General features: G+C 39.9%; 1 protein-coding gene across 1 annotated transcript in view; it reads left to right on the top strand.

Moving 5' to 3' along the window:
- Positions 1-213: 213 nt before the first annotated feature.
- The window catches only part of LOC125095960 (aldehyde oxidase 4-like), a 58,766-nt gene continuing 33,856 nt past the window's right edge, over positions 214-25,123 (top strand). The window contains exons 1-13 of the mRNA XM_047722536.1: positions 214-652; positions 3,996-4,053; positions 6,053-6,149; positions 8,865-8,973; positions 10,197-10,323; positions 13,591-13,652; positions 16,273-16,356; positions 16,943-17,023; positions 18,081-18,225; positions 18,476-18,568; positions 20,447-20,598; positions 21,803-21,896; positions 23,759-23,868. Coding sequence (XP_047578492.1) covers positions 596-652; positions 3,996-4,053; positions 6,053-6,149; positions 8,865-8,973; positions 10,197-10,323; positions 13,591-13,652; positions 16,273-16,356; positions 16,943-17,023; positions 18,081-18,225; positions 18,476-18,568; positions 20,447-20,598; positions 21,803-21,896; positions 23,759-23,868 — 1,269 coding nt within the window. The 5' untranslated portion in view covers positions 214-595. The remainder of the gene's footprint in view (positions 653-3,995; positions 4,054-6,052; positions 6,150-8,864; positions 8,974-10,196; positions 10,324-13,590; positions 13,653-16,272; positions 16,357-16,942; positions 17,024-18,080; positions 18,226-18,475; positions 18,569-20,446; positions 20,599-21,802; positions 21,897-23,758; positions 23,869-25,123) is intronic.

Below are 25,123 nucleotides of genomic sequence, written 5' to 3' on the forward strand. Positions count from 1 at the left end.
GTCGTGAACCCTTAAATTTGAAGAAACAAGGTAAATGAGTACAAAAAAAGATTAAGGAAGGAGAATAAGAGTCTCATGCTCTACCGACTGAGCTAGCCGGGCACCTAAGGAAGGAGAATAAACTTGCATGTTGTTATAGTTGAGTTTGAATGACACATTTTATGAAGTCTTTAGTTCTATGTGTGGTGGAATCTTCCCTTTGCATAGGAAAAATCAAAGAAAGTTTTATGAGTTTTAATAGCACTGTTGATTGATGACTTGGCCAGATAACAGCCTGTTTAAAACTCATTTTTTATCTGGCTTTAAACACATTACCCTGGGGAAACCAGTCAGACTCCAAAAGGGATGGGCAAAGACACTGACTTGATTTGTAGGAAAGGAGAACACAGGGCACTGCCGGGAACCACTCCAAGTCCCTGTGGGCAGGGTGGGCAGAGATCCCTGGTTGGTGCTTCTCACGTGGCAGCATGGCTATAAATCACCCCACGCAGTGGACAAGGCTAATGGTTACCCAGGTTTTTGCTCTAATACATCTGCTCTTGAGAACAGACAGACAGACAAACCTCTATTCTGGTGGAGGCATTCTTTTCCTGGTATGATGGCTTCTATTCCCAATTCTGATGAACTGATTTTTTTTGTGAATGGAAGAAAGGTAAGTTTATGAGAGGATTAATGTGAATTTTTGTGTACCAAGGACAAAAGCCAAGCTAACTTTTTTTTTCCTTTACTGCAGTGCCACTTGTTATATGTTTATCCTCTCTCCTTTTTCAAGTCAGCTATAGTAATATGAACTTGATCATTGATCATTAGTTCAAGGTTTGGTGCACAGTATTAAGGCATAGTTTCTTTTGGAATCAGTAAGGAACTCTCGTTTCTTTGTTATATTACAAAGACAGTTCTGACACAGGTATGAAAAACTGTCATTCTCCCCTTTTTTGGGGATATTAGCTCCACTTGAGTTCACCAATTCTATTTTACTAGAAGGCCTATATGACATTGAGGATAACAGTAGCAAAGAATGATTTTGTTTTACTTTAATCACCTCAGACTGATGAATCAACCTAGAGGCGGAGGCCACTCTGTCTGAAACATGGACTACTAAGTAAGCTGCCTTCTCTTCAGAAGAGATGTGGTGGCTCTAATGCTTAGCCTGGGCCAGTTGTTCTCAACCCTGTACTTTAATAAGCAAAATGAATACATGGGAAGTTTGAGGTGCCTTGGGACAGTTAGAGAAAAAAAACTAGTTAAGTATTAAAATGAAAAATTAGTTTGGACAGTCATTTGTTGCTAATGCTTCTCAAGCTTCAGTTATTTTAGATTACTGATGTTCTTCCCTAAAGAAAGAAACACAACTTCAATGAAGGCGAGAATTCTTGGGATTTTTGCTTGTCAAATAGCAGGAAAACATGATTTTTAGGAAGCCTTTGAACTAAACAACAGAGAAAGAAAAGAATGAAAAAAAGTCTGGGTTTAGCAATAATGCTTACCAGTAGGTCAGGACCTTGAATGACCTGAACATCAGAAAGATTATTGGTGAGTGACAATTTGTAGTAATTCAGAAGCTAAGAACTTACTTTGAGTGTGAGGTAAATGGACTTTGCTGCTTTTCCTTTGTTGGTGAATAAAACAATTTCTCCCTCAATATTACATTAGCATGATTATTCCTTCTCCAGGTCTTCAATCTTTTGCAATCACAGCTGATATTTTGCTGTTTTTACCCTTCTCTGTCTTACAGATTTCTAAGACAAGTTACAGATGGCCAAAGGGGGGAAATTATACACCTCTTTGTAGAAATTGGTTTTGTTGTTATTTTTGCGGTTGTTTTTCCTTCCTTTAGATGCACCGGCACAGAGCTGAGCAAAGCACACTCATCTCTGGCCGTGGCATTCCATCACCACAGTCTGGACAAGACTCCTCTTTTGTTTTCTATTTTTTTTTTTTTCTTTTTATGTCCTATCGTCTCTTTACTTCTTTCCCCCATAAGCATCTACTCTTGTGCATTTATATATATGTCCTTCCCATCTACTTTCTATATGGTTATTTAGAAATATAGATGTATCTTAGAAATATACAGTGCTTGGCCTGCGTGGTGTTGTGCAGGAGTGTGTGTGTGTGTTCTTACGCAAGTGGTATTGTGACTTATAAATTCCCTTTTGTGACTCACCACCGTTTTGAGATGTTGCTCTTTGAAAACCTGAGACTTCTGCATGCTAGTTTTCCAGGCTGTGCACATCCTTCACTCTGCTTATCCAGGACCCTAGCGATAGACACATAGGATGCTTCCAGTTCCCCACTACCCCAAGAAATGCTGCAGTGAACATCCTACAACGTGTCTCCTCACCAACACTGGCAAGAGAATCTTTGAGTGAGATTGTACCACACTGCTTTCAGAGGTCCTGCTAGTGCCTTTCCAGAATCCTGCACAAGTTCCTTTTCCCACAGGTCATTGCATGACAGGTGCTGTTTCCTTGCCTGTAGATGATTTGCCAATCTTTAGTGTGCCAAAACTTGCTATAATCACGCTTCCTAAGGTTTGCTAATCTAATGGGCAGGGTGTCTTGGGGGTTTCACTTGCATCTTTCAGTTACTGGTGAGGTTTTCCCTGTTTTCATATACTTACTAAAAAGGGATTTGTTTCCTAAGTGTCTATAAATTACTGGAGGAAACAGGATGTACCCATACAATTTTGTGAGCACAGGTATTGGTACGACCACTATTTCTCATATGATTACTGAAATATTTTTTGAAATGACTGGGAGTACCATATATTTGATATGTCAGAATTGCAGTTGGCAGGCTTTAATTAATTTCCCAAAGTCTAATCTTGCCTTTTCCCTCATTTGGAACCTGAGCAGACCTTGTCATGATTGAAGGAGAAAGCATTAAATCAAGTGTTGCACTCACTGGGCACCTAAAGTGGTTGGGGAGGGTTTACTATTTATCTGGAACATTGTCTCAGGTATATCAGTGTCTTTATATCACAGAATAGTGTCGTCAGGCTGGGTTCCCCCATTATAGAGGAAACCGGAGGAAGTTATATTAGTCCTGGCTTGCCCACCATCACTCCCTATCCCCTATCTTGCTCCCACCTTTGGAAATAATTTCTATAGCCACACATTAGGGTGTCAAAGCAAAGCTAACTATAATGCTTTGTTTCTGAGATGCCACTATACTTAGCCTCCTCCTCATGTTAAGATTCCTAGTGGAGAGGTGATGAGCTCATCTCTGGCTGAGTAAATCTTCTGAGGACTCAGAAATTTTGGAAATAGGCAGCATATGAAGAATAATGTGGTTCGTTGCATTTTTCTAGGATGAGAACAGTAAAAAACACTTTTAATGGAACAATGTCCTCTGTTTCGGGTTCATTGCTACACTTCCTTATAAATTTCTCTTCCATTCTCTCTAATCTCGCCTGACTATACCTAGCAGAAGAGCTGTCTGGGCCAGCGAAAGCAGACGGTTTTCATCTCATGTGCCAGCTTCTTTCTATTGGCAGTAACAGCCAGGAGTGCGACATGAGAGGCAGAGCCAGATTCATGCTCCCGTCTGCTCGTCCTTTGCTTAGTGGCACCTCCATTTCACTAGGGGGCTGGGAGCAGGGTATGGGAACAGGAGGGGCTCCCTTTGTAACATACACCCCATAACTCCATTAAGAAATCTCTGGCTAATCTTTTCTGTCACTTCCTATGGCCACGAGTTATCTGAGTCGATTTTGGAATCTATGTATCTGTTTTCCCATTTGGGCCCTCTCTGGGTGACTATAAGGAAAAGCAATCCAGAATTTATAATTGTCATATATATGGGAAAATTCAGAGATGTTGAAATAATGTTCCATAATTTCTTTAAAATTGGTTCCAAGTGTTAGGTTTCCTTTGTTATCTTTTTTCCCCTGTGAAGCTACTATCTGTCAAAACCGTCCCCAAAACAATGGTTAGAGTTGCCCTAACATGTTGGTACTATTTTCCTAAAATCCCTTTTCTCATTTCACAATGTAGGTTGTAGAGAAGAATGCTGATCCTGAAGTAAACCTACTGTACTACCTGAGGAAAGTCCATATCCTTATATTTTACTATAGTGAATCTGGACTGGGTGGTAAAAAGTGGACATGCTAAGACTTGTGAAAAAAGTCGCCCTGTATTTGCTCAAGGTAAATACCCTTGTGTTTGACTTGTAGAGTCTAGTTGGAGTTTACAAAAGTCATCCAAAAGTGAGAGATTCATGCTTTGTCATATTTTTCACCTGAGCAAAACCAAAAGAATCATCCAGTGAAACAGGAGTGTGTAACTTTAGAAATAACTATGACCTTTTGAGTCTCATGCCCACCCTGATAACATTTTATATTCAGGAGTGTTAAAAACATCCAGCCAACTGCTCAGGGGTACATGGCACTGGCAGTAGTTTCCCATGAGGACTTCCCTGACTCATCACTTAGACCATTTCATAAGTCATATTGGAGAAAACAAGGTTCTATAAACATGTTTCAAAATTCCAACATAGAGCTAATGTACTCTCAGCTCTGCCCCTCTGATCCGGAACTTTTTTACTCCCTACCCCTCCAGTACCTTCAACAGACCTGCAATAAATTTTCAGAAAAAATGTCTTAGGTTTGGGGAAGCACAGCTATTGTGGGCGTGGTGACACAGATCTGTTTAGGAGAAAAAATTGCGTAGAGCAGTACCTACATGGTACGTGTGCATGTGTAAGTAAGTGGTGAACTCTGCATAAGCTCCCCAGTCTGGTTATCAGTGTAATCCGCACGTCAGCTTCCTGCTTTTGATGTTGTATTATAGCTATGTGGGATGTCATCTTTGGGACAAGCAAGGTGACAGGTATTGTTACTGTTTTATTGTTGCAACTTCCTATGAAACTATAAATATTTCAAAATAATAAGTTAAAATATATATGCATATATATACTTACTGAATACCTACTAAGAGCCAGGCACTATGTTAGGCTCTGGGGAGTCAATACAAGACATATACAAGATATATACAAGATAATGTTATCCCCTCTCTTCAGGACCTTCACTTCCTTCTCCCTTCACTTTCTTCTCTCCCCGTCTTTTTGCCTCCCAACATACCCACCTAAAAACATCCCTTTGTTTCTTTCTGTTATTTTCCTGTCAAACTTATCTAAAAAATTATGTGTACCTGATGCCTCATTTTCTTTCCAGACTCTGTTTCTCACCATATAATCCCTTGCAATCTGGTTTCCTAACCCATCAATCCACTGCTCTAGCCAGGATTGTCCCTTAATATCCCGATCAGCTCACTATTCTGCCCAAGCCAATTATGACCTCTGCCCATGAGATCCTTTTTAAACTCGCCCTGAAAAGGTCCCAAGCAAATTCCAGTAGATTCTTAAAGAATCTAAAGCAGAGGATTTACATATATTATTTGTTCTCTCTTTATGAAAACATATAAACATCTTACAGGGAAAAGGTACATGGTGCTTGGTGACAGTACCAGTTCAGGAGCTGTGGGTATTAAATTAATATTCTCTAATCTAGTAAGAAGATAGAAGCATACATTGCTGAACAGGGCAAGTTAAGCTTTTCTTAGTTTTCTAAGTTTTTCCCATGCACTATTTCCCACCACCTCCTTGATGACCCCTTATCCACAACTCTGAATTCAAAAGCCTTTTTACCCCTCATTTGGATGTAAACCCTGATCTCTCATGAGGTCCTTGGTTGTCTTCCTGTTTCCCACTTAGTGTGAATATCCCTATGGTTCACTGCAGAAATATTCATGTGTTTGATTACAAGGTGCTGCCCTAGCCCCACTTGGGAATGCTATCTTATTACCTTTGTAAAATATGGAACTTTTACATCAGAAAGGCATCTGGCCTCAAGGGTTTCGGATAAGGCAGTGTAAGTCTGTAAGGATTTCTTCTCATCTTTCCCCATTGAGCTCATTTATATGCCAAAAAATGAAATAGCTCTCTAAACAAGAAACAAGAAAACATGTTTCTTGTTACCAGTATCCGAGGAAGAACAACGTAAGAAGCAAAGTGGCCTGTGCCCCCTCTTTTTCCTTGACTCCCTTCCTTCCAGTCTACCTCACAGGCACCAAGTACAGCTGTGGAAGTGGAGGCTGTGGCGCCTGCACTGTCATGGTGTCAAGATACAATCCCAAGACCAAGGAGATCCGGTATCCTTTGTGTTGGGCCCAGCCCTGCCCTAGGCACATCTGGGGAGGACGCAGATGTGCGTCTTACTTTTCCTGCCCACAGGCGCTCCCCTCTCTTCTTTCCAGGTGTTTATCAAGCTCACAGGACCTCTAGGCCTGCTCAGCCTGCAGCTTCATAAGCTCCAGATCTTTCCCAGGACTTTGTTTCCATCAGAATCTACTGTCCTGTGTGCCAGTCTCTCAAGGCCATGCTCTCTCTTGCTATACAAATACTTCTTTGCTTTCAAGCAAGGGATGTCAGAGTTGGGGATCAGGCAAGAATGCCTTAAACACGAAGTAGTGATACGTTGTCCTGGTAGGAGGTTTAGGTCTTTGACATACACTAAAAGGAATTATTTGCCTGGAAGAGCTGAACAGGATCTCAAATTACCTTGGCCTAAAATGCAGATTTGCTCAGGATGATTGAAATTGGTGGTGAAGGAGTTGTCTGGCATCATTCCAAGTTCTTGTCTTAAGTCACTGGGTAGTGCTCTCTACAAATTAGGGAACTTGGGAAAGGAGCAGAGGAAGGGAAAGCAGTAAATTTAGCTTTGGACACATTGCACTAGATTAATTACGGGACACCTAAGAGGGATTGTCCTCAGGCATCTAGATAAACTGTTCTGTCCCTCAGAGAAGAGGTCTCATCCAGACCTATAACTTACCTGAAGTTATCAATCTAAATATTAATGGTAATAAAATAGCTAACACTTACTGAACGCTTATCATATACCAGGCAATGTCCAAAGTAGCTTACATATGTTGTCATATTTAGTCTCCAAAGCAGCTTTGAGATAGGCGTCACTATCACTCACGTTGACAAAAGGGGAAGCTGAGGCAAAGAAAGTTAAATAACTGGCTTGAGATCATGTGGGCCATTTGGCGGTGAAGGCCGGCATTCGGCCCTGGGCCGTCCGGAATGTAGCACACTGTGCTTACCAGCTCAAGACACCATAGAACAGCAGACATCTCAGAAAGGAGAGGAAGAGGGAGTTGAAGGAGGAATAACAAGAGCAGAAAGTTCCTAGAAGGTAGAAGTGGTCGATATATGAGAATATATGAGACTCCAGGGAATGACCCAGGGCCATTAGGTTGCTCCTGGAGCAAGGTCAGCAGACCGACAAGGCCGGCACACGAGGTACAGATGGCACAGGAATGGCGGAAAGGCCGGGAAGCTGTGGACAGCTTTTGAAGAAACTTGACTAAGAAGGGAAAGAAAGATGGGTCAGTAGCTGGAGAGAGACATTGGTTGGATTTGGCTTCGTGTAGTGACAGCAAACTCTTGAATTTACTTTTAAACTTAAGGGAATTGAGGGGAATGAGGCTATGGAAGGGAAGAGTTTAAGAGGACTATCAGTGACAGAGCAGGCCCAGGGGGAGAGAAGAATAAATGGGAGCCAGAGCACAGGGAGAAGGAGGAAGGACTCCTACCCTCCTGGCCTAGAACACAGGGCGGGTGACTGCGACTCTGGGTGAGAAGTGGTGGGCTGGGAGTGGATGGGGCTCGTGCTTCTATTTTCCAGATGAGGTACGAGGGTAAGACTGAGGAGAGCAATGAACATTGGAAGAGCTGTTGAGAGCAAGGAGAGAGGCGGGTTGAGATTAAGGGGAAGTTACATGTAATATGGGGGAGGGGGAACTTAGAGGACACAAAAATCAAAAATTTATCTGTTGCACTCTTTCTCTGTACACCAAGCACTCTCGCAGCCAGCTGGGTGGCTTCCAAATGCCTTTGACCGAAGAGCTGGTGGAGCCAAGAGCAGCACTTTTCTTTTTCTTTTTAAGATTTATTTTTAGAGCAAGGATGCAGGGTGTGGGAGGGGCAGAGAGAATCTCAAGCAGCCTCCACACTGGGCACAGAGCCAGATGGGGGGCTTGATCTCATGACCCTGAGATCATGACCTGAGCCAAAATCAAAAGTAGGACATTAACCGACTGAGCTTCCCAGGAACCCCTGTCTTTTCTTCAGAATAGCATGCTTACTGTCTTCCAGGGTAGGAGAATAAAGGAAAAATTCCTTAGGAGAGGGACAATATCCCATGCCTGAAAGAGAATGGGACTTAGTCTGAGTGGGAATAAAGAAACTAAATTAGGCTAATGAGATCTGGACCACATTCCCAACCTGTGAGAGGAGAATCTGGTGCTAACCACATTCACTTCATCATTAACACAGACTCTACTGTGGGAAAGATGATCAAGATAAGGGCGTAACCAGGTGGCTTCCACCCATGGCCATACATTGGAATTGGCTGAGGAGCTTTAAAATGTGGTAAAGTGATCCACCACCAAAGATTCTGATTTAACTGGACTAGCATGCAAGCAGAGTGTCTGTATATTTAAAAGTAGCACGTAGTTGAAAATCAAATGGACTAAACTACCCCATGGTGGGGTTTATATAAGTCAGTGTGCTATCTGAAGAATAAAAGATTTCCTCTCCCTAGAATGGGAAATAATAAAGAAGGTCTCTTGGCGGTCTTACACAGAACTCTTCATTATTCTTTTTCTTCATTTCTCTCTACCACTTGATGCCAGCCATATGTAAACTCTTTTCTGGAAACTTCTAGAAATCTATAGATTTTTACCAAGTATTCTCTGTATTCTCAGGAACTATAGTCCCATGACTTTCCTGGACTCCATGAATGACACTATTCACTCCCTATGATTCCAATGTATTCTCTTTACAAATATCCATCACAGCCACTCTCCAGTTACAGCTTGCCTGGTGCCCATCTGCTCTCTGCATGGGGCTGCTGTCACAACAGTGGAAGGCGTAGGAAGCATCAGCACCAGGATTCATCCCGTGCAGGTAAGAGTGTAATGGGACTGGAACCAGATGCTGGTATAGACATCCCACATAGTCTGCTGTACTCTCACCAACTTTGAAATCCTCCCTGCTTCTAAATTTTCATTTTGCCATAATCAGTGCTTCATAACTAAGGTTTTCTTAGAGACTGGCATATAAAGCAAGATTCCTTCTTTGGTTTTGGCATATCTTTATTTCTCAGCCCCACCCTTACCCTAAATTAAAACAAGGACACTTTATACTACTAAAATTGATAGAAGCTACAAATTAGAGGGTTTTTTTTCCCAGAGATTCTGTTGCTAAACCTTTACCACCACATTTATAGGGCAGTTTGTATGCCACATCCCAAGGAACTTGCCATCTAGTGATAAATCCAACACAATTCCCTCTACTATTAGAACAATATCTCTCCTTTTAGTTGAGTTACAGTTGAAGTATTTGGCTTTCATCTTAGGGGTGAATTTGAAAAATGTTTATTTAAAAACATTTGAAGCACACTCGAGTCAGCCAGTTAAGTTGCGTACCCTGTGAGAGACACATGGAAAGGATACACAGGACGGACCCAGAGTCATGTTCCCCACTCATTTTTATTGCTTTGTTGTTGTATTTAAATGCATAAAAGTTGAATGTGCATAAATTAAATATATGAATGGCACAACACTACTAAATGACACTTCACAATTTTCGAAGCATTTATATAGATTTTGTCATTTAGGTCTTCAAAAATTCTATAATATAGACGGAGAAGGGGATAAAAATGACTTGCCAGAAACTGCTAGGTGATTTGCATATACTCGTTCATTTATTCTCACAATGATCCCGTATGGTAGATACCATTATTATTCTAATTTTAAAGATGAAGAAAAGTAAATCACCAAGGTCACACAGTTAATGAGGTTTAGTAGGGACCAAAACTCACAGGAGGGGGACTCCAAAGCATTTTACTTGTGCCCTAAGCTACACTTCCTATTTCACAGATAAAGAAATCAGTCTGGAGACTTAAGACACTTAATTAATCCTGCCACTAGGCTTTTCTTGAGGGGAGAAAAAACAGCTTTCAAAAATAAAACTATTTTCAAGAAATAGAAATATTTTCCTCCAGAGTGAACATCTTTGACCCTGCACTCATTTCTTGGAAGCTAAATAAGTAAGTTGTACTCCTTTCTAGTATCCAAGGTAGGGAAACAAGAAGTTTGAAGCATAAATAATGTACTGTTTCCTCCTAGGAAAGACTTGCCAAGTGTCATGGCACACAGTGTGGCTTCTGCAGCCCAGGGATGGTGATGTCCATCTACACGCTGCTGAGGAACCACCCAGAGCCAACCCTGGAGCAGATAACCAAAGCTATTGGAGGTGAGCTTTCTTGGTCCTCTGTAGGTAGGGCCTAGGGTAGGAAGTGCCCGAGTAACTAGAAAAGGAAATCCCAGCCCACGGAGAGACATTATGGCAAACTTTGAGATTCCAGGCACCTGGCTAACATGAAGGCTTCCTTAGTACCTTTAATACTTTCTAGGAAGTATTACCTTCCTTTTGTGAGTAGTGATGCCAAGACCTGGGGCAATATTGGTTTCATTACAAATCTTTCTTTCTTAATGGATCCCGGTGTCCCTCTACGAAGGCATTCAAATAGGCTCTTCCTAACACTTATAATATTATCTTTTCCAAATGTGGAAATTTGGGTAGTGTGGAAGAATGAGATTTTTGTTGCTTATTTTTAAATTAATCTGTTAGACTCATTCATTAACTCTGCTTACTACAGTTAATTTTTAAAAAAAATTTTTATAAAGAAGATAGACTTTCCGATACTTTATTTTTATGTTCTGGTTGGATTAGGAGGTCATGGGCAGCAACTAGTTATCACAAATAAACTTAGCAATTCAGTCTCATAAAATGAAATAACTATCAAATCTAATGAATAAACACAATTTTCTATTAAAAAAACAAACACAAAAACGAAAGGAAAGCATGTTAACAAATGTAGTTTCTTGTAACAAATCTACCCACTTTCAAGGTAATTGGCCCCTAGTTCTTGGAAGGAAGCCATGAAAGTAAACCTCTAAATATTATAAGAAAGCTCTTTGTCCCTTTCAGTAAACAAGCCTAGTCAGAAGTTCAGTATTATGATGAAAAGATATAGACTAAAACAAAGTAAAAATGCAATTTAAATTTTATGATAAGTGATATATAAAAATAGTATTTTCCCTTGTTTCTCAACAACTTCTTCACTCAAAACTTTTCACTTTCTTACAAAGTACTACTAAAAGTTTGGCCTATGGTTTCAATTATAATTTTAACCCAACCTGAATAGATAATCTTTTTTTTTTAAGCTTTTATTTATTTATTTTTTTAATTTATTATAAACATATAATATATTTTTATCCCCAGGGGTACAGGTCTGTGAATCGCCAGGTTTACACACTTCACAGCACTCACCATCACACATACCCTCCCCAATGTTCATAACCTCACCCGCCTTCTTCCAACCCCCTCCCACCAGCAACCCTCTGTTTGTTTTGTGTGATTAAGAGTCACTTATGGTTTGTCTCCCTCCCAATCCCATCTTGTTTCATTTATTCTTCTCCTACCCCTTTAACCCCCCATGTTGTATAATCTTTATTCAATGAAATAATCCATAAAATGAGAGCTTCGAAAAGCAGAGATCTTGTGATTTTCCCTACTTATTGTTTGTTTTTTTGCATATACACAGTTTTAGGATTATTTCCTCCCAGATTCTGTGCCTGTAATTCACATAACAACCATCAGGAGGTGGTGCTATAAAGTTTGGCTAAATTGATGAAGTAGATAACCTTATGCAGGGTGTGAATAATTTGGAGGGTATATTTTGGCTCACAATCCATTTGCTTGAGCTCTTTCTAGAATTATAAATCCTAGCCACACTGATAGCTTTCATGTTAATATTTTAAGGGAAACAATAACATATAATAAAGTCCAAAGTAATACAGTTAGGGGTGGCACATATCTTCTAAAATGGTCAGCTGGTATAAATCACCACTTCATTTAATCTTGTCTTTCTCTTCAAGACTAAGGGGAAAATTTTTTTTTAATTTCCATATTTTTTCTCCGTAGAACCAGAAGAATTTCTGCAGTGGCTACTATTAGCATCCCTGTGGTGAGCCTTCCATAGGGCTTGTAGACTTGTCACTGATTATGTGGCCAAGGACAAAAACATGACAGAAAACTCTGGTATTAGCTCTCTCTAAACTTTAATGTTTACTTATAGTTTATCAGAGAGAAGGTGTCCATTGCCTCTTAAATACTTGTATCTCATGCCATGTTAGTTATGTTTTAGACATTTCAGCTCTTTTCCTTGACTCCAAAAGGAGATTCTTAACTCACACACTTCTACATTCTTTCTTCTTAGCAAAAGGAAAGATAGATTATGGGGTCTGAATTCCATCTCGAGCATGCAGATTCTTCTTCAACTGTTCTGTTCTAAAAACAAAAACAGAGTATAATCTGTTAACTGAGTTTCCGCATGACTCACTGGCATCAAGCTTTTACACTTTTGGATGTTTAAACCTACCCAATTCACACATTTATATAGCTTATGAAATTGTTAAGCTGCATCTGGACATATCATTTTGAATTTATATTTTAAAAATAACATATTCCTGTTATGAAAAATGCAAAAAAAATTAAAAAGGAAAAATCTCATTCATATTTCTGCCCTCAGGAAATAACCACAATCACATACTTCTGTTTGCTGTCAGTCTTTTCTATCCATAAGTTTTGTTTTCTTATTTTGAATCCTTGTGGCTACTATATATATGATTTTATACTGTATTTACAATTTTAACAGTGTAACATAAGAATTTTTTCATTTTATTAAAAACCTCTTTATAAATATCATTTATACTGGCTGCAGAATTTCAGTATACTTTGTAAAAAAGTACTGGGGGGGTCATGAAATCTAAGACACTCTTCGCCTTCTCCAGGAACATAAGATCCATTGAGGGAGATGAAGCATGTACATAAATGACCCTACACTAGCACAGTTGATGATAGGCCTGCAGAAAGACCCAGACAGTGAGTGGTACAGCTCTGGCTGGAGTGTTAGAGCAGACCCCATGGAAAAGGGCCCTGACAAATGGACATATTCTCCCTAACAGAACATGTGAGACAGAAAAGACTATGTAAGAAAAGCTTAACAAAGAGACAAATGAGATGTTATGGGAGTGGCAGGGTTACATGAGTTAGGACAGGGGTGGGAAATAAGGCAGGAAGAGTTCTGGAAAAATTATGGAGACCTTTGTGATATTCAGGGAAAAAAGATTATCTCAAGTTTTTTTTTGAAGAACATCTCTGTTTCCAAGAGAAAAAATCTAATTAGTAATAGAGCTATTTCACTGGAAAAAATGAAGCACAAATAAAGAATATATTTCATTACTATTCCTTAAAAATTGATCTCTTCTTTTTTTTTTTTAAGATTTTGTTTACTTGGGAGAGAGAGAAAACATGAGCGGGAGACAGCATAAGCCAGGGGGTGGGAGGGCAGAGGGAAAGAGAGAAACAGGACCTGGGATCATGACCTGAGCCAAAGGCAGACACTCAACCAACCAAGCTACCCAGGCACTCCAGAACTGATCTCTTCTTAATCAGGTAATTTGTGCCGCTGTACTGGATACCGACCAATTATAGAAAGTGGAAAAACTTTCTGTGAGGTAAGTTACAATAAAAAAATTTTTTTCAGTTGATTTAATACATTAATGGATATTTGCATAATATCACTTATTACATTCAGTTATTTCTAAAATACCCTCATGTTGACTTTTCTAACCATTGAAAGTTGTTGAATGCCACTGTTGGTTTTTTTTTTTTAATTTGACAGACAGATCATGAGTAGGCAGAGAGGCAGGCAGAGAGAGAGAGAGAGGAGGAGGAGGCAGGCTCCCTGCTGTGAGCAGAGAGCCCGATGTGGGGCTCGATCTCAGGACCCTGAGATCATGACCTGAGCTGAAGGCAGAGGCTTTAACCACTGAGCCACCCAGGTGCCCCCACTGTTGGTATTTTTTAAATAAACCTTTTAGCATGTATCTTATTTATAGCTTAAATAGGTACTTTCCTAAGAAGTAAAGTATATGTTACATGACTTCAAGAAATGCAAACTCAATTAAAGAAAATAATATTGACTAAGGAATAGTCTATATTATTTTAGACCAATAGACTAAGACTATAGACTTTTTAAAGAAAAAAAATATAGACTAAGAATTGAAAAGCAAGATATTAAAAGTTCAATATGTCCTTTATACCATGTATATCAGATTTGAAGGAACATGGATTAAAGAGAATGAGTGGGAAGGGAAGGCACAGAGGAAACACTGGAGAAGGGGAGTTCTGAGCTTGGTCTTAAAAGAAGTGATAGAAACGAATGGGTGAAGAGGGGCCAGTAGAAAATTCCAGGTAAGAAAACACACTGAAGTAGGAAAAAGAAAAGATGTCCAAGGTTCAACTAGAAAACTGATATAGCTAAAGCATTAGGGAGTAAAAAGATATTATTCTGGGCTAAGGAATTTAGACTTAAATTTGGTAATCAATATACAGTCATTGTCTGTTCTCAAGCTAGGTGTAACATGGGAACAATATTTCAAAGGGAAAATTCTTGGCGTCTGCCAGTAAGAAGGATAAAACTGAAAAAGGATGAAGGCGTGGACTAGTGCAGCCCTCCATGAATGAAGCAATGAGGACCTAGACCCATGTGGGTAGATATGGACCCCAAAAAGATAACTTTCAGGAAGGGGATTGTCAGAGTCATAACCTCCAGACAATAAAGGATACAGTTAAGAAGAAATCCAAATCATCCTCAAAGTTAAAAGATTAAGGAACCAGACAGGATGAAGGAAATTGGAAAAGAATGATTTAGCATATGGCACAGGGTGTGGGAGGCTGTAGTTTTGAGATATATTAAGTTTTCAGAATGTTAAATATCAACAAGGTTTCAGTTCGGATGGAACACCCATTTTTTTATGGTGAAAATTATTTTTATATAATTTTTGTTGACCAAAAACAATTCAAGTTACACAAGTTAATTCCAAATACCAAAAAGTCTTTGGGAAAAAAATTTACTTTTAGGCCTGTAATGAAGAATCTGAAAAACTTTACACACTACAGCTATTTTGAAATCCTGGGTAAGAAACCATTCATGTCAAACCATATGAGTGGTCGGTCTTCCACCATTATGACTCACGAAAACAGCAACTTCATATGATTCATGATTCAACCTAATACTATGTGATTTTACCTGGAGGCCCAATCTACCTATACAAAAATAGATTTTTTTTATCTCACTCACTTGGGTCCCCACATTCAGCCATTTGTCATTTGTTCCTTTATTGTGCACAGCATTGTCACAAAATCCAAATCCCTTCTTAAGTCCATAGAAAATTCCTTACAGGTAAAAACAGCCACCACCTCTGCAGCACTTTCTATCTGTCAGATACTGTAGGTTCCATTTGCATATTTAAATCAAACAGACCTGTTTGGGTGGGGTTTTATTTCCCTAATTTAACAAACTCAACCCAGTTACTATGTGTTAAAGTAGGAGCTAGAACCCAGATCTCCTTGACTCCATGTGCAAAGTCAAACCATATGTCTCCAAAGCACCCCAAAGCCTTGAGTTGTGTCTACACATGCAAAGGACAAACAGGAATGAAAATAATTAGTTAGAGTTGCAGTAACTGACTAGGGCTTTCAGTCCAAAACCACTACTTGGGGTCTGCAGGAAGTATCCTAAAAATTAAGGTAAAATGGTTTGGGACTTGAATCATCCAAATAATTCAGAAGAGCTCCAATAACACCCAAATAAAACTCAGGTTTTCAGTTTTTTTTTTCTTTGTGTATAGAAAGTCTTAAAGGCAGTTTGCCTTCCCAGGACAAATACATGTGACAGATACATGCTGTATCACTCTTAGGATAAAGAAAAGCCATTTCTTTTGGTTATTTGTTTACTACCTTGTTAACTACTCCATTTATGGCACTCTACAGGAAGCCTTAGCTGGCTGACCCCATCTCCTCTGACCTCCTTCATGATCCCCTGGCTTTTGAGCAACACATTAACAAGACCTTATCATAGCATGGTTACATGCTCCCTGTGATTTTCCCTAATTGTTCAGTGATGGAATGGCTTGTTCTCCACTCCACCCCATTACAGAGCCCTTGAAGGCAAGGACAAGCTCTGTTACTTCTTCCATCACTCCTGTGTGGCCTAGGGACTGCAAGTACTCAGGTTGATGTTTTAAGAACTGACCGATGAATTTGTTTTAAATTCTTGCATTACTTCTTAAGGAAACAACTGTTTGTGGACTGAAAGGATCAGGAAAATGCTGCATGGATCAAGAAGAGAGGTCTTTTATAAATAGACAAGAAAAAGTAAGTATCTGGAGTTCTACTTCAGTTGGGATTGACTGAAAAATACACACATGAATCCAAATGTATTCATTTCCTGTTCTTTTCAGTGAGTAAAGTAAAAGGAAGAGAATTCAGGAAGTAAAATGTCTTTAAAATGCTTCAAAAATTAGCAGGCCCATGACTTTCATGAGGCCAAGCACCACAGAGGCATTTTCCTTTAGAAGCATTACAACTTTCTGTGCCTTAATCAGGTTTACCACCACCCTTCCCCGCAACAAGTACTATGAGAGATGTAAGCAGTGTATCTTCATGCTCATGGCAAATAAATATCTGTGAATAATACCTGAGACCCAGCACAGAAGCTTAAAACCTAATTCCTGATGCTAAAAGAGGAAGCCAAGAGTCCAATACATCTGCCAGGAAACCATTACAGTCTTCTGAGGGTGGGAAGAATTCTACTCAGGGATACTTTGTGGCTCTGGCACCTCCATTTTGTGTCTGGGGTGTCAGAGGTATGGCCCTAACTCTCAAGTCTCATGCTTGGAAATTCCTGTACATCTTTTAGTAACTCTGAAGTTCTATTTGTATTTTGTTTTGTTCTGTTGAGATGTGTACCAAACTGTATAATGAAGATGAATTCCAGCCCTTGGATCCATCCCAGGAACCTATATTCCCTCCTGAACTAATAGTAAGATGCTTTACTTTTGTTGTTTCATAACATGACATGGTACAGTCTTTTTCAGTAGGCTCTGGAATTACTGAGTTTCAGACATTAGAATTTGGAAATGTGTCCAGTGTGGTAATCCATTGGTATGAATTTGTTCGGTTCAACTATAAAAATTTCAAGCAGATAGCTTAGAAGAGTAGTATTGCTAGGACCTCAGAGATGCTTTGATTCTTTGTTTACTCAAAGACCCTGAGCTCAGAGTATAGGTAACTTACTCAAGGTCACACAGCTACACTGTGAGATATAGTAAAGATAGTTTGAAAAAGGATACTTATTATAATGGAATTACATTACTCTTTCTGCTAGCCTCTGTGATTTCAACTCAGTGGGGAGAAATAGAACAATATAAATAGTGTCTGTGTTCATCATTCCATTCCATAACTTTGGTCAGAAGAGAACATGAGATGGGGGATATGATTCTACTGACTTCCGATAGGGTCACAGACCCTCCACAACCCTCAGAGTGTGAGAACTTGGACTCACTATTTAAAGAGTATACACACACATGTTACATACATATGTATGTATGTATATAGAGAGAGTTGTAAAAATCAATTTCCACTATACCTGGTGAATGATTTAAGAGATTTTTTAAGGATAATTTTGCCTGTAAGCAGTTTTTGTCATACCAAAACACCTAATCCCCAAAGATGAGCCCTTTTGCGTCACTGTTAAGCCTGGCCCTTTAATCTCAGACTAGGACACTTGCACTACACCATAATGCCTCCTCTTCAGACACTCACTTCACAAATATAGGTAGAGTTAGCTCTACTCTATATGCAGTTGTTAATGGACTGATACCTATTATGATATTTATTCAGTGGTGTCTACATGGATCTTATCAGATCAATCCAAGTAGTTTCAAATAGGCCATCCTTTCCTGATCAACACAAGGTAGGTCACCTCAGAAAACTAAAGTGACCCATCAGGCCATTTGAACAACCAGAGCAGTGGATGTCCTCATGGCATGTAGCTCAGCAGCCTTTCTCAAAAGCCTGTTGGGTTCGTTTCTCTGCAGAGAATGGCAGAAGATCCAAACAAAAGAAGACTGACGTTCCAAGGGGAGAGGACTACCTGGATTGCCCCTGTGACCCTTAATGACCTTCTGGAGTTGAAAGCCAGTTTCCCTGAAGCCCCCCTCGTCATGGGGAATACTGCAGTAGGTGGGTGGTTTTTAACCGTGTTCCTTAGTCTAGCTTGGGTAACCTAGACATCTGTCTCTCTTTTTAAATTCCTCATAAATGCAGTTCATTTTAATTAATGGATGCCGTTGGTCCTTTAGAATACTTCATTGTTTTCTTTTGCAAATGTGTGGGTTTTGTCACAATTTTTACTCTGGATTATAAGTAAGCAACATCTATTACCACCCATTGACTTCCTTTTCTAATTGCTTTAAATACTTTTCTCCTTAAGGACCCAGCATTAAATTTAAAGGTGAATTCCATCCAGTTTTCATATCTCCCCTTGGGCTTCCAGAACTGTGTTTTGTGGACTACACAGATGATGGTATGAACCTTCATTTTCATTGGCTATTAGTAGGCTATAAGTAATTATAGGCACTGGGCTTATTTGAGTACTTCACAGAATATATGACCTCATTTACTCATTCAGAAATATTTGTTGAGTATCTACTATGTGTGCTATATGAGCTTTATCAAACTGAATTATTCAGCTATGCCACTGAGTACTACATGGTCCTCAGAGCCATAATGGTGGGAAGATGCCATACTGGTTGTCCAGAAATGGAGAGATTGGCTGAATAAAGGAGACTTAAGACATTGGCTGGCCTGTAGGAAATGTTCTTGCCAGATATTACTCCCTGATTCATAAGTTTGCTCAAGGCTCAGCCTATACCCACACACATTCAAAAAAAAAAAAATTGGGGACACAAAATTTGAAAATTTAATTGTAACTATCTTATTTATTTTTATAGTCTTTTCACAATTTACCAAATGCTTTCACATCTCTTGTTTCTTTTGATCCTCATGACAGTCCAGGAAGGCAGAGAGAGCAGGTGGGAAGCTTGGTAAAGATAAAGAATCAAAGGACTTAAGTAACTTCCCCAACTTCACACAGCTAACACATGACCAAGTCAGGACTAGATTCCAGGGTTTCTTACTTTTAGTCAAGTTCCCCTTCCACATAGTGCACTAAAAAAGGCTATCTGAGAAACATCCAAACTCAGCATTTGCATAGGTAATGGTATAGGAAGTAAAAATTCTACTTTAAAATAAGATTCTCCCCAATGAATAAACAGAAATCAAATGAGAAATTGTCTGCTTTCCCCTCTGATCATTTTTTTTTAAACCAGTTAGAATGTTCATATCAGTGGACTGATAGGAAGAAATGGAGCAAGGGGAAGCCGGGCTGGTCCAGGAGAGGGTTGGAAGTAAGGTGTGGAGGTACTTGGTTAGAGCAGGGCGGGAGTGAAGGACTGGGAAGGAGGGAGAGCCTATAACACGAAGTCAGTGTTTTCAACCTTTTCATTATTGCCTCACTAGGGAGCAATAGACATTTTCCCCCTAATGATCCCTCCATGAAATTTTAACACCACAGATAAACCATATATCTGCTTGTGTACAGTGTGTATTCAGGGCTTTATACATCAAAAGAGTAAGGCTGTCTTCACCCTCTTTGGGTTGGCATTATCCTTGAGAATGCATGAACTAGATGACGTCACTACTCAAAGCATTCCCAGAAAGCCCAACTTGCCAGCAAAACTGACCCAAAGTACAGGCAGGAACAAGATGAAGAGCTGGCTGTAGAAGACAGGTGAATGGGCAATGCAAATGTGTCAGTCACTTCCCACATAGACTCAATGATCTTTTAAAAGACTTACAGAATCAGGGCGCTTTGGGTGGCTCATTTGGTTGAGCATTGACTCTTGGCTTCAGCTCAGCTCATGATCTCAGGGTCACGGGATTGAGCCCCACATGGGGCTCGGTGCTCAGCTCACAGTCTACGGGAGGTTATTTCCCTCTGCTCCTCCCCCTGCTCACACTCTTTCTTTCTCTGTAAAATGGATAAATAAAATCTTAAAAAAAAAAAAAAACCGCAAAAGTCTTATAGAATCTTGACTGAAATTTTTGTATTTGATCAATTTATTCAGGAAAACATTAATTGGGAGTTAACAAAGTAATGAGTTTCAGATATCTGTGCTTGATGTGTCCCAAAATGTATGGCACATATGACTGTACACGTGACTGAGAAAAAGAATTTGGTACTTAATATTTGGGAATAAAGCAAATTGCCAGAAATGTCTTTACCTTTCATTTTTCTAAGTTAATATAAAAAAAGAAAATATACTTGAAAGATTCTTTCTGTGCAGCCCATGCATCTTGTCATAATTTGCCTTCAGTTTCTATTCCACTGTCTTTTGGGCAGGGGTGACCATAGGTGCAGGATACAGCCTGGCCCAGCTGAGTGATGCCTTACATCTCACTGTTTTGGAGCAACCAAAGGAGAAGACTAAAACTTACCGTGCCCTCCTGAAGCATCTGAGGACACTTGCTGGAGCCCAGATAAGGAATATGGCGGTATGCACCCTAGTGTGACACGAAAGAAGCCACAGTTACAGACAGTCTGACAGTCTATTCAGCTTAGTAACATTACTCTGAAGAGGAATCCCCCGTCAATGTCAAACAAGTGTCTACAATATAAGTGTGCGTGTGTGTATGTGCTCAGAGTGAGAGTTACTACACTGCATGTATGTGTGTGTCCAAAGTGAGAAATGACATAATATATCACAAGATTATGGTACTGAAGTCTGAAGATGCCCAGATTCTAAATCTGGCCTGTCACCCATAAATGGTATGATCCCGGAGAAGCCCCTTGACCTCTTTAAGCCACTCTTTTTTCATTTTAAGAGTTAAAGTTCAACCAAATGGACTGGCCAGCACTAACAGCTTATGAAATGTGTCTTATCCAAGATAGAGTAACAAGAGCCTACATTTTGAAAATACTCTTTTATGGCTGTTTCTTGTCTTAAACCTTTGAGCTGAGCTCAATTTCTTAACACGTGCGTCCCACATGTCTATTCTTGGATGTCCCCCAGTTGTCTAGCTTACTGAGGTTTCCTTATTATTCAAGATTTAAGAGTAATTGGTTTTGGTCTCTGCCCATTCCACACAGGAGGGGTAGTTCAGTGAGACTTTGGTGTGGGGCATTTCTCCTGATCGTCTCTGCCCCTATTTCTGTTGGCCCTCGAAGTTCACTGTATGTTTTCATCCTCTGCATCTTTTGTTCCTTTTTCTGGACCAGGTTATTCTTCTCCGCTTCACCCCTTGCCCACCATCCCCTCAAAGTTTCTCATTCAAGCCTATGCCTGAGGCAACTTTATTGATGATTTGGAATAACAAGACGAATTCTATTGCATGACATTACAACAAGCATTTTGAATGGGAATGCTACATATCCCAGTTCTTCAGAGTTTACTCACTCTAGTTCCCCACTTTACCCCCATGTTATTGGATACTCATGCTAGGGTCAGCTCTCAAAGAAATTTCCTTCCTCATTGCACACAGAAAAAGAGCATTTTCTCAAGCAATAGGTTTGAACTGGGGTTGGGGGTGGGAATCTTGCACAATATGTGGCCTGACTCTGTTTAGCTCCCCTAAAACCACACCAGATCATTCTATGACACAAAAAAAGAGAAAAAATTAAAACTTAAGATTCCTGTACACATAATTCCTTATTTTTCAAATAACTAGCTTAAAAAGTGTTATCTTTTTTTTTATTTAGACTTTAGGGGGACATGTGGTGAGCAGACCTAATTTTTCTGACCTAAATCCCATTTTAGCAGCAGGAAATGCTACCATCAATCTGATATCTAAAGGTAAGAGATAAGCTTTGAGCATCCTGTTTTATAATTATCACTGTCTGTTATGTAGCTCCTTTCATAAACCGTGAATTAGGAACTCAAGTATATCTAACTCAGACTCACCAAATATATAGGCTACTTCTATGTTACCTCAAATGTTAGTATGAAACTGAGATCAATTATCCCGTTCTCAGATGATCTGTATCTTGTAGATCTGATAAGTTACTGCACCTCAGAGTTTTTCTTAACTGTTTGGCCACATTTATGTACAGTCCAAATTGTAGTATCAAAGCATTTTTTAAATGAGTTGTGTATCTGCAATTTTAAAGCTTTAGAGCACATTTCTTTTCAGAGTTTTATAAAGATGGAAATTTTTCTTATAGGATTATTCCTTCTCTTTTTTTAAGATTTTATTTTTTTTAAGATTTTATTTATTAATTTGACAGACAGAGTTCACAAGTAGGCAGAGAGGCAGGCAGAGAGAGGGGGAAGCAGGCTCCCCGCTGAGCAGAGGGCCTGATGCAGGACTCGATCCCAAGACCCTGAGATCACGACCTGAGCAGAAGGCAGAGGCTTAACCCACTAAGCCCCCCAGGTACCCCTAAGATTTTATTTTTAAGTAATTTTATACCCAGCATGTGGCTCAAACTCACAACCCTAAGATTAAGAGTCACATGTCTACTGAATGAGCCAGCCAGACACCCCTAGGACTTTTCGTCCTAAACAAAATCAAATTGGTGGAGTATATTTCTCATTACTTCTCTTTATTGAAAGACAGCTTGAGCTTTGCCAAGAGAAAATTATTTAAATTTAGTGAAATAACAATAAATATATTATTCATAGAGCTATTGATGTAAGATACCCTCTCTTTGATTAAAATCACATTTTTAGGGGCACCTGGTGACTCAGTCAGTTGAGCGTCCAGCTCTTGATTTCGGCTCAGGTCATGATCTCAGAGTTATGGGATTGAGCCCTGCTTCAGGGTCTGTGCTGAGCAGGAAGCCCGCTTGGGATTCTCTCTCTCCCTCCCTGCCCACCCGCCTCCCAGCTCGTGTATGTGCTCACTCTTTCCCACAGAAAGAAAGAAAGAAAAAGAAAGAAAGAAAGGAAGGAAGGAAGGAAGGAAGGAAGGAAGGAAGGAAGGAAGGAAGGAAGGAAGGAATCACATTTAAAAAACAAATACAGTGGCTCAAATAAGAGAGTACTGTAAACTGCTTATGAAAGAAAAGCTATATATCAGACATTCCACCTCTGCTACTGTCCCATCTCCAGCACTTTGAACAGATCATTTAACCTCTCTGGACCTCTAGACCTCAGTTTTTCCATTTGTGAAACACATTGTACTAGGTTGTTTCCCAATAGCTTTAAAGTTCTTCAAGGCCAAAATTTGTGAGTGATGTGTAAGGGGTGCTAAGAACCAGAAAAGAATTTTCTCTCTCTCTCTTTTTTAAGATTCAATTTATTTATTTAGGAGAGAAGAAGAAAGAGCATGCATGAGTGGGGTTAGAGACTGAGGGAGAGGGAGAAGCAGACTCCCTGCTGAATGGGGAGCCCAGCACAGGGCTCGACCCCAGGATCCTGAGATCATGACCTGAACCAAAGGCAGGTGCTTAACCGACTGAGCCACCCAGGTGCTCTCAGAAAAGACTTTTGAGATTATGTGGTCCAACCCTCTCATTCTACAGATGAGGAACCAGAAGCCCCAAAGGTTCTGTGACTTGCCTAAGGTTTTCCAGTATGGAAGCTATAACTAGAAATCACATCTCCTGGCTTGCAGCTTGCACTCTCTCTTTCCACCAGATGCATCACACATACCCCTTGCTCCATACTCTTTTGTTTGATAAATGCATTCTAATCAAGATCATTTTCTCTAATAGAAGGAGAACGGCAGATTCCTTTAAACAGCCTTTTCCTTGAGAGATCACCTGAAGCCAGCCTTAAATCCGAAGAGATTGTGTTATCTGTTTATATTCCCCACTCTACTCAGGTAAAGGCTTCCTGACTCACTGCCCACCTGGAGGGAGCCCTGCTTACCCTGCAGGGAGACTTTGGGGCTGCTCTCAGAAAGGGGCAAATTTTCAGAGGACCATTTGGTTTGCTTTCCTACCAGGGCAACACTGTGACTTTCCTGGACCCTCGGCACTTTTGCCTTTGTGGCTCCCTTCCTCCATAAAAAGTAAAAATATGACTCTCTTGGTATAAAGATGAAAATAACCCAAATCGTATTCAGTGTTATATATTCATTATTATTCATTTTTTTCTTTTGTTTTTAAAAGAACTTTAAAGGAAAACATTTCTTGATATTTTAATAATGTTGGAGAGTGATTGATGGGAGCTCCACTTGTGGTGAGCACTGTGTAAGGTAGAGAGATGCTGAATCACTATGTTGTAGACCTGAAACTAATGTAACATTGTGTGTCAACTATACTGACATAAAAAATTTTTTTAAAAAAAGAGTAACATTTCTGTGGGCCCTATCTCTCTGCAAACAGAGAGCCCTTTGTGTGAAGAGTTGAATTTTTGGTTTCAGATAAATATTTATCTTAGCCAAGACTGAGAAAAATTGTAATCAGTTTCATCTACAAGTTTCTAGTAAATGAAAGTTTATGATCATAAAGATAATTCCAAATCAACTAACATTTATTAACTACTTTAAATAAAATTATTTATTTATTAACTACCTACCATTTGACTTGTCAAGCATAGTACTAAATCCAGAAGACACTACATGTATTCCTAAGACATGGGTTTCTGTCCTCAAAGGTCTCTAGATCTGAGAGCAAGGCCTTGAAATCGGAAACAGCTAATTATCTCAGACAGGAAATGTGTGCACAAAGAGCCAGCGTAGTTCCACCTACAGGGAGAGTCCTCCTTCCGTGTTGCTCAGAAGGGAGGGAAAGCAGCTGGGATAGAGCAAAGACCGGTGGAGAGAAGTGGGTGCTCATTCCAGGCGGGAGAACAGCTAGGGATTGGGGACTAGGTGGAATGGCAGGTTGGAGGCTGGGCAACAGGGCAGGGGTGCTGGGGCAGCCCTGTGCGATCTGGCTGGGAGGGAGGCTGGGGTTCCGTCACCGAGCAGATCTGCCGTTCCATCAGGGGGATTGTTTGTATATGTCCTAGCGGACAGCCATCTCTAAAGTCTTTAAAGCAAGGTAAAATCTGAATGAAAATGGTATTTTAGGAATGCCAATCTAATGAGAAAAATACAGGATAAGCTGGTTGGAGGAGAAACTGAAGGTTGA

Source organism: Lutra lutra, chromosome 3, assembly GCF_902655055.1.
Source record: "Lutra lutra chromosome 3, mLutLut1.2, whole genome shotgun sequence".
In the NCBI taxonomy this organism is placed as follows: domain Eukaryota; kingdom Metazoa; phylum Chordata; class Mammalia; order Carnivora; family Mustelidae; genus Lutra; species Lutra lutra.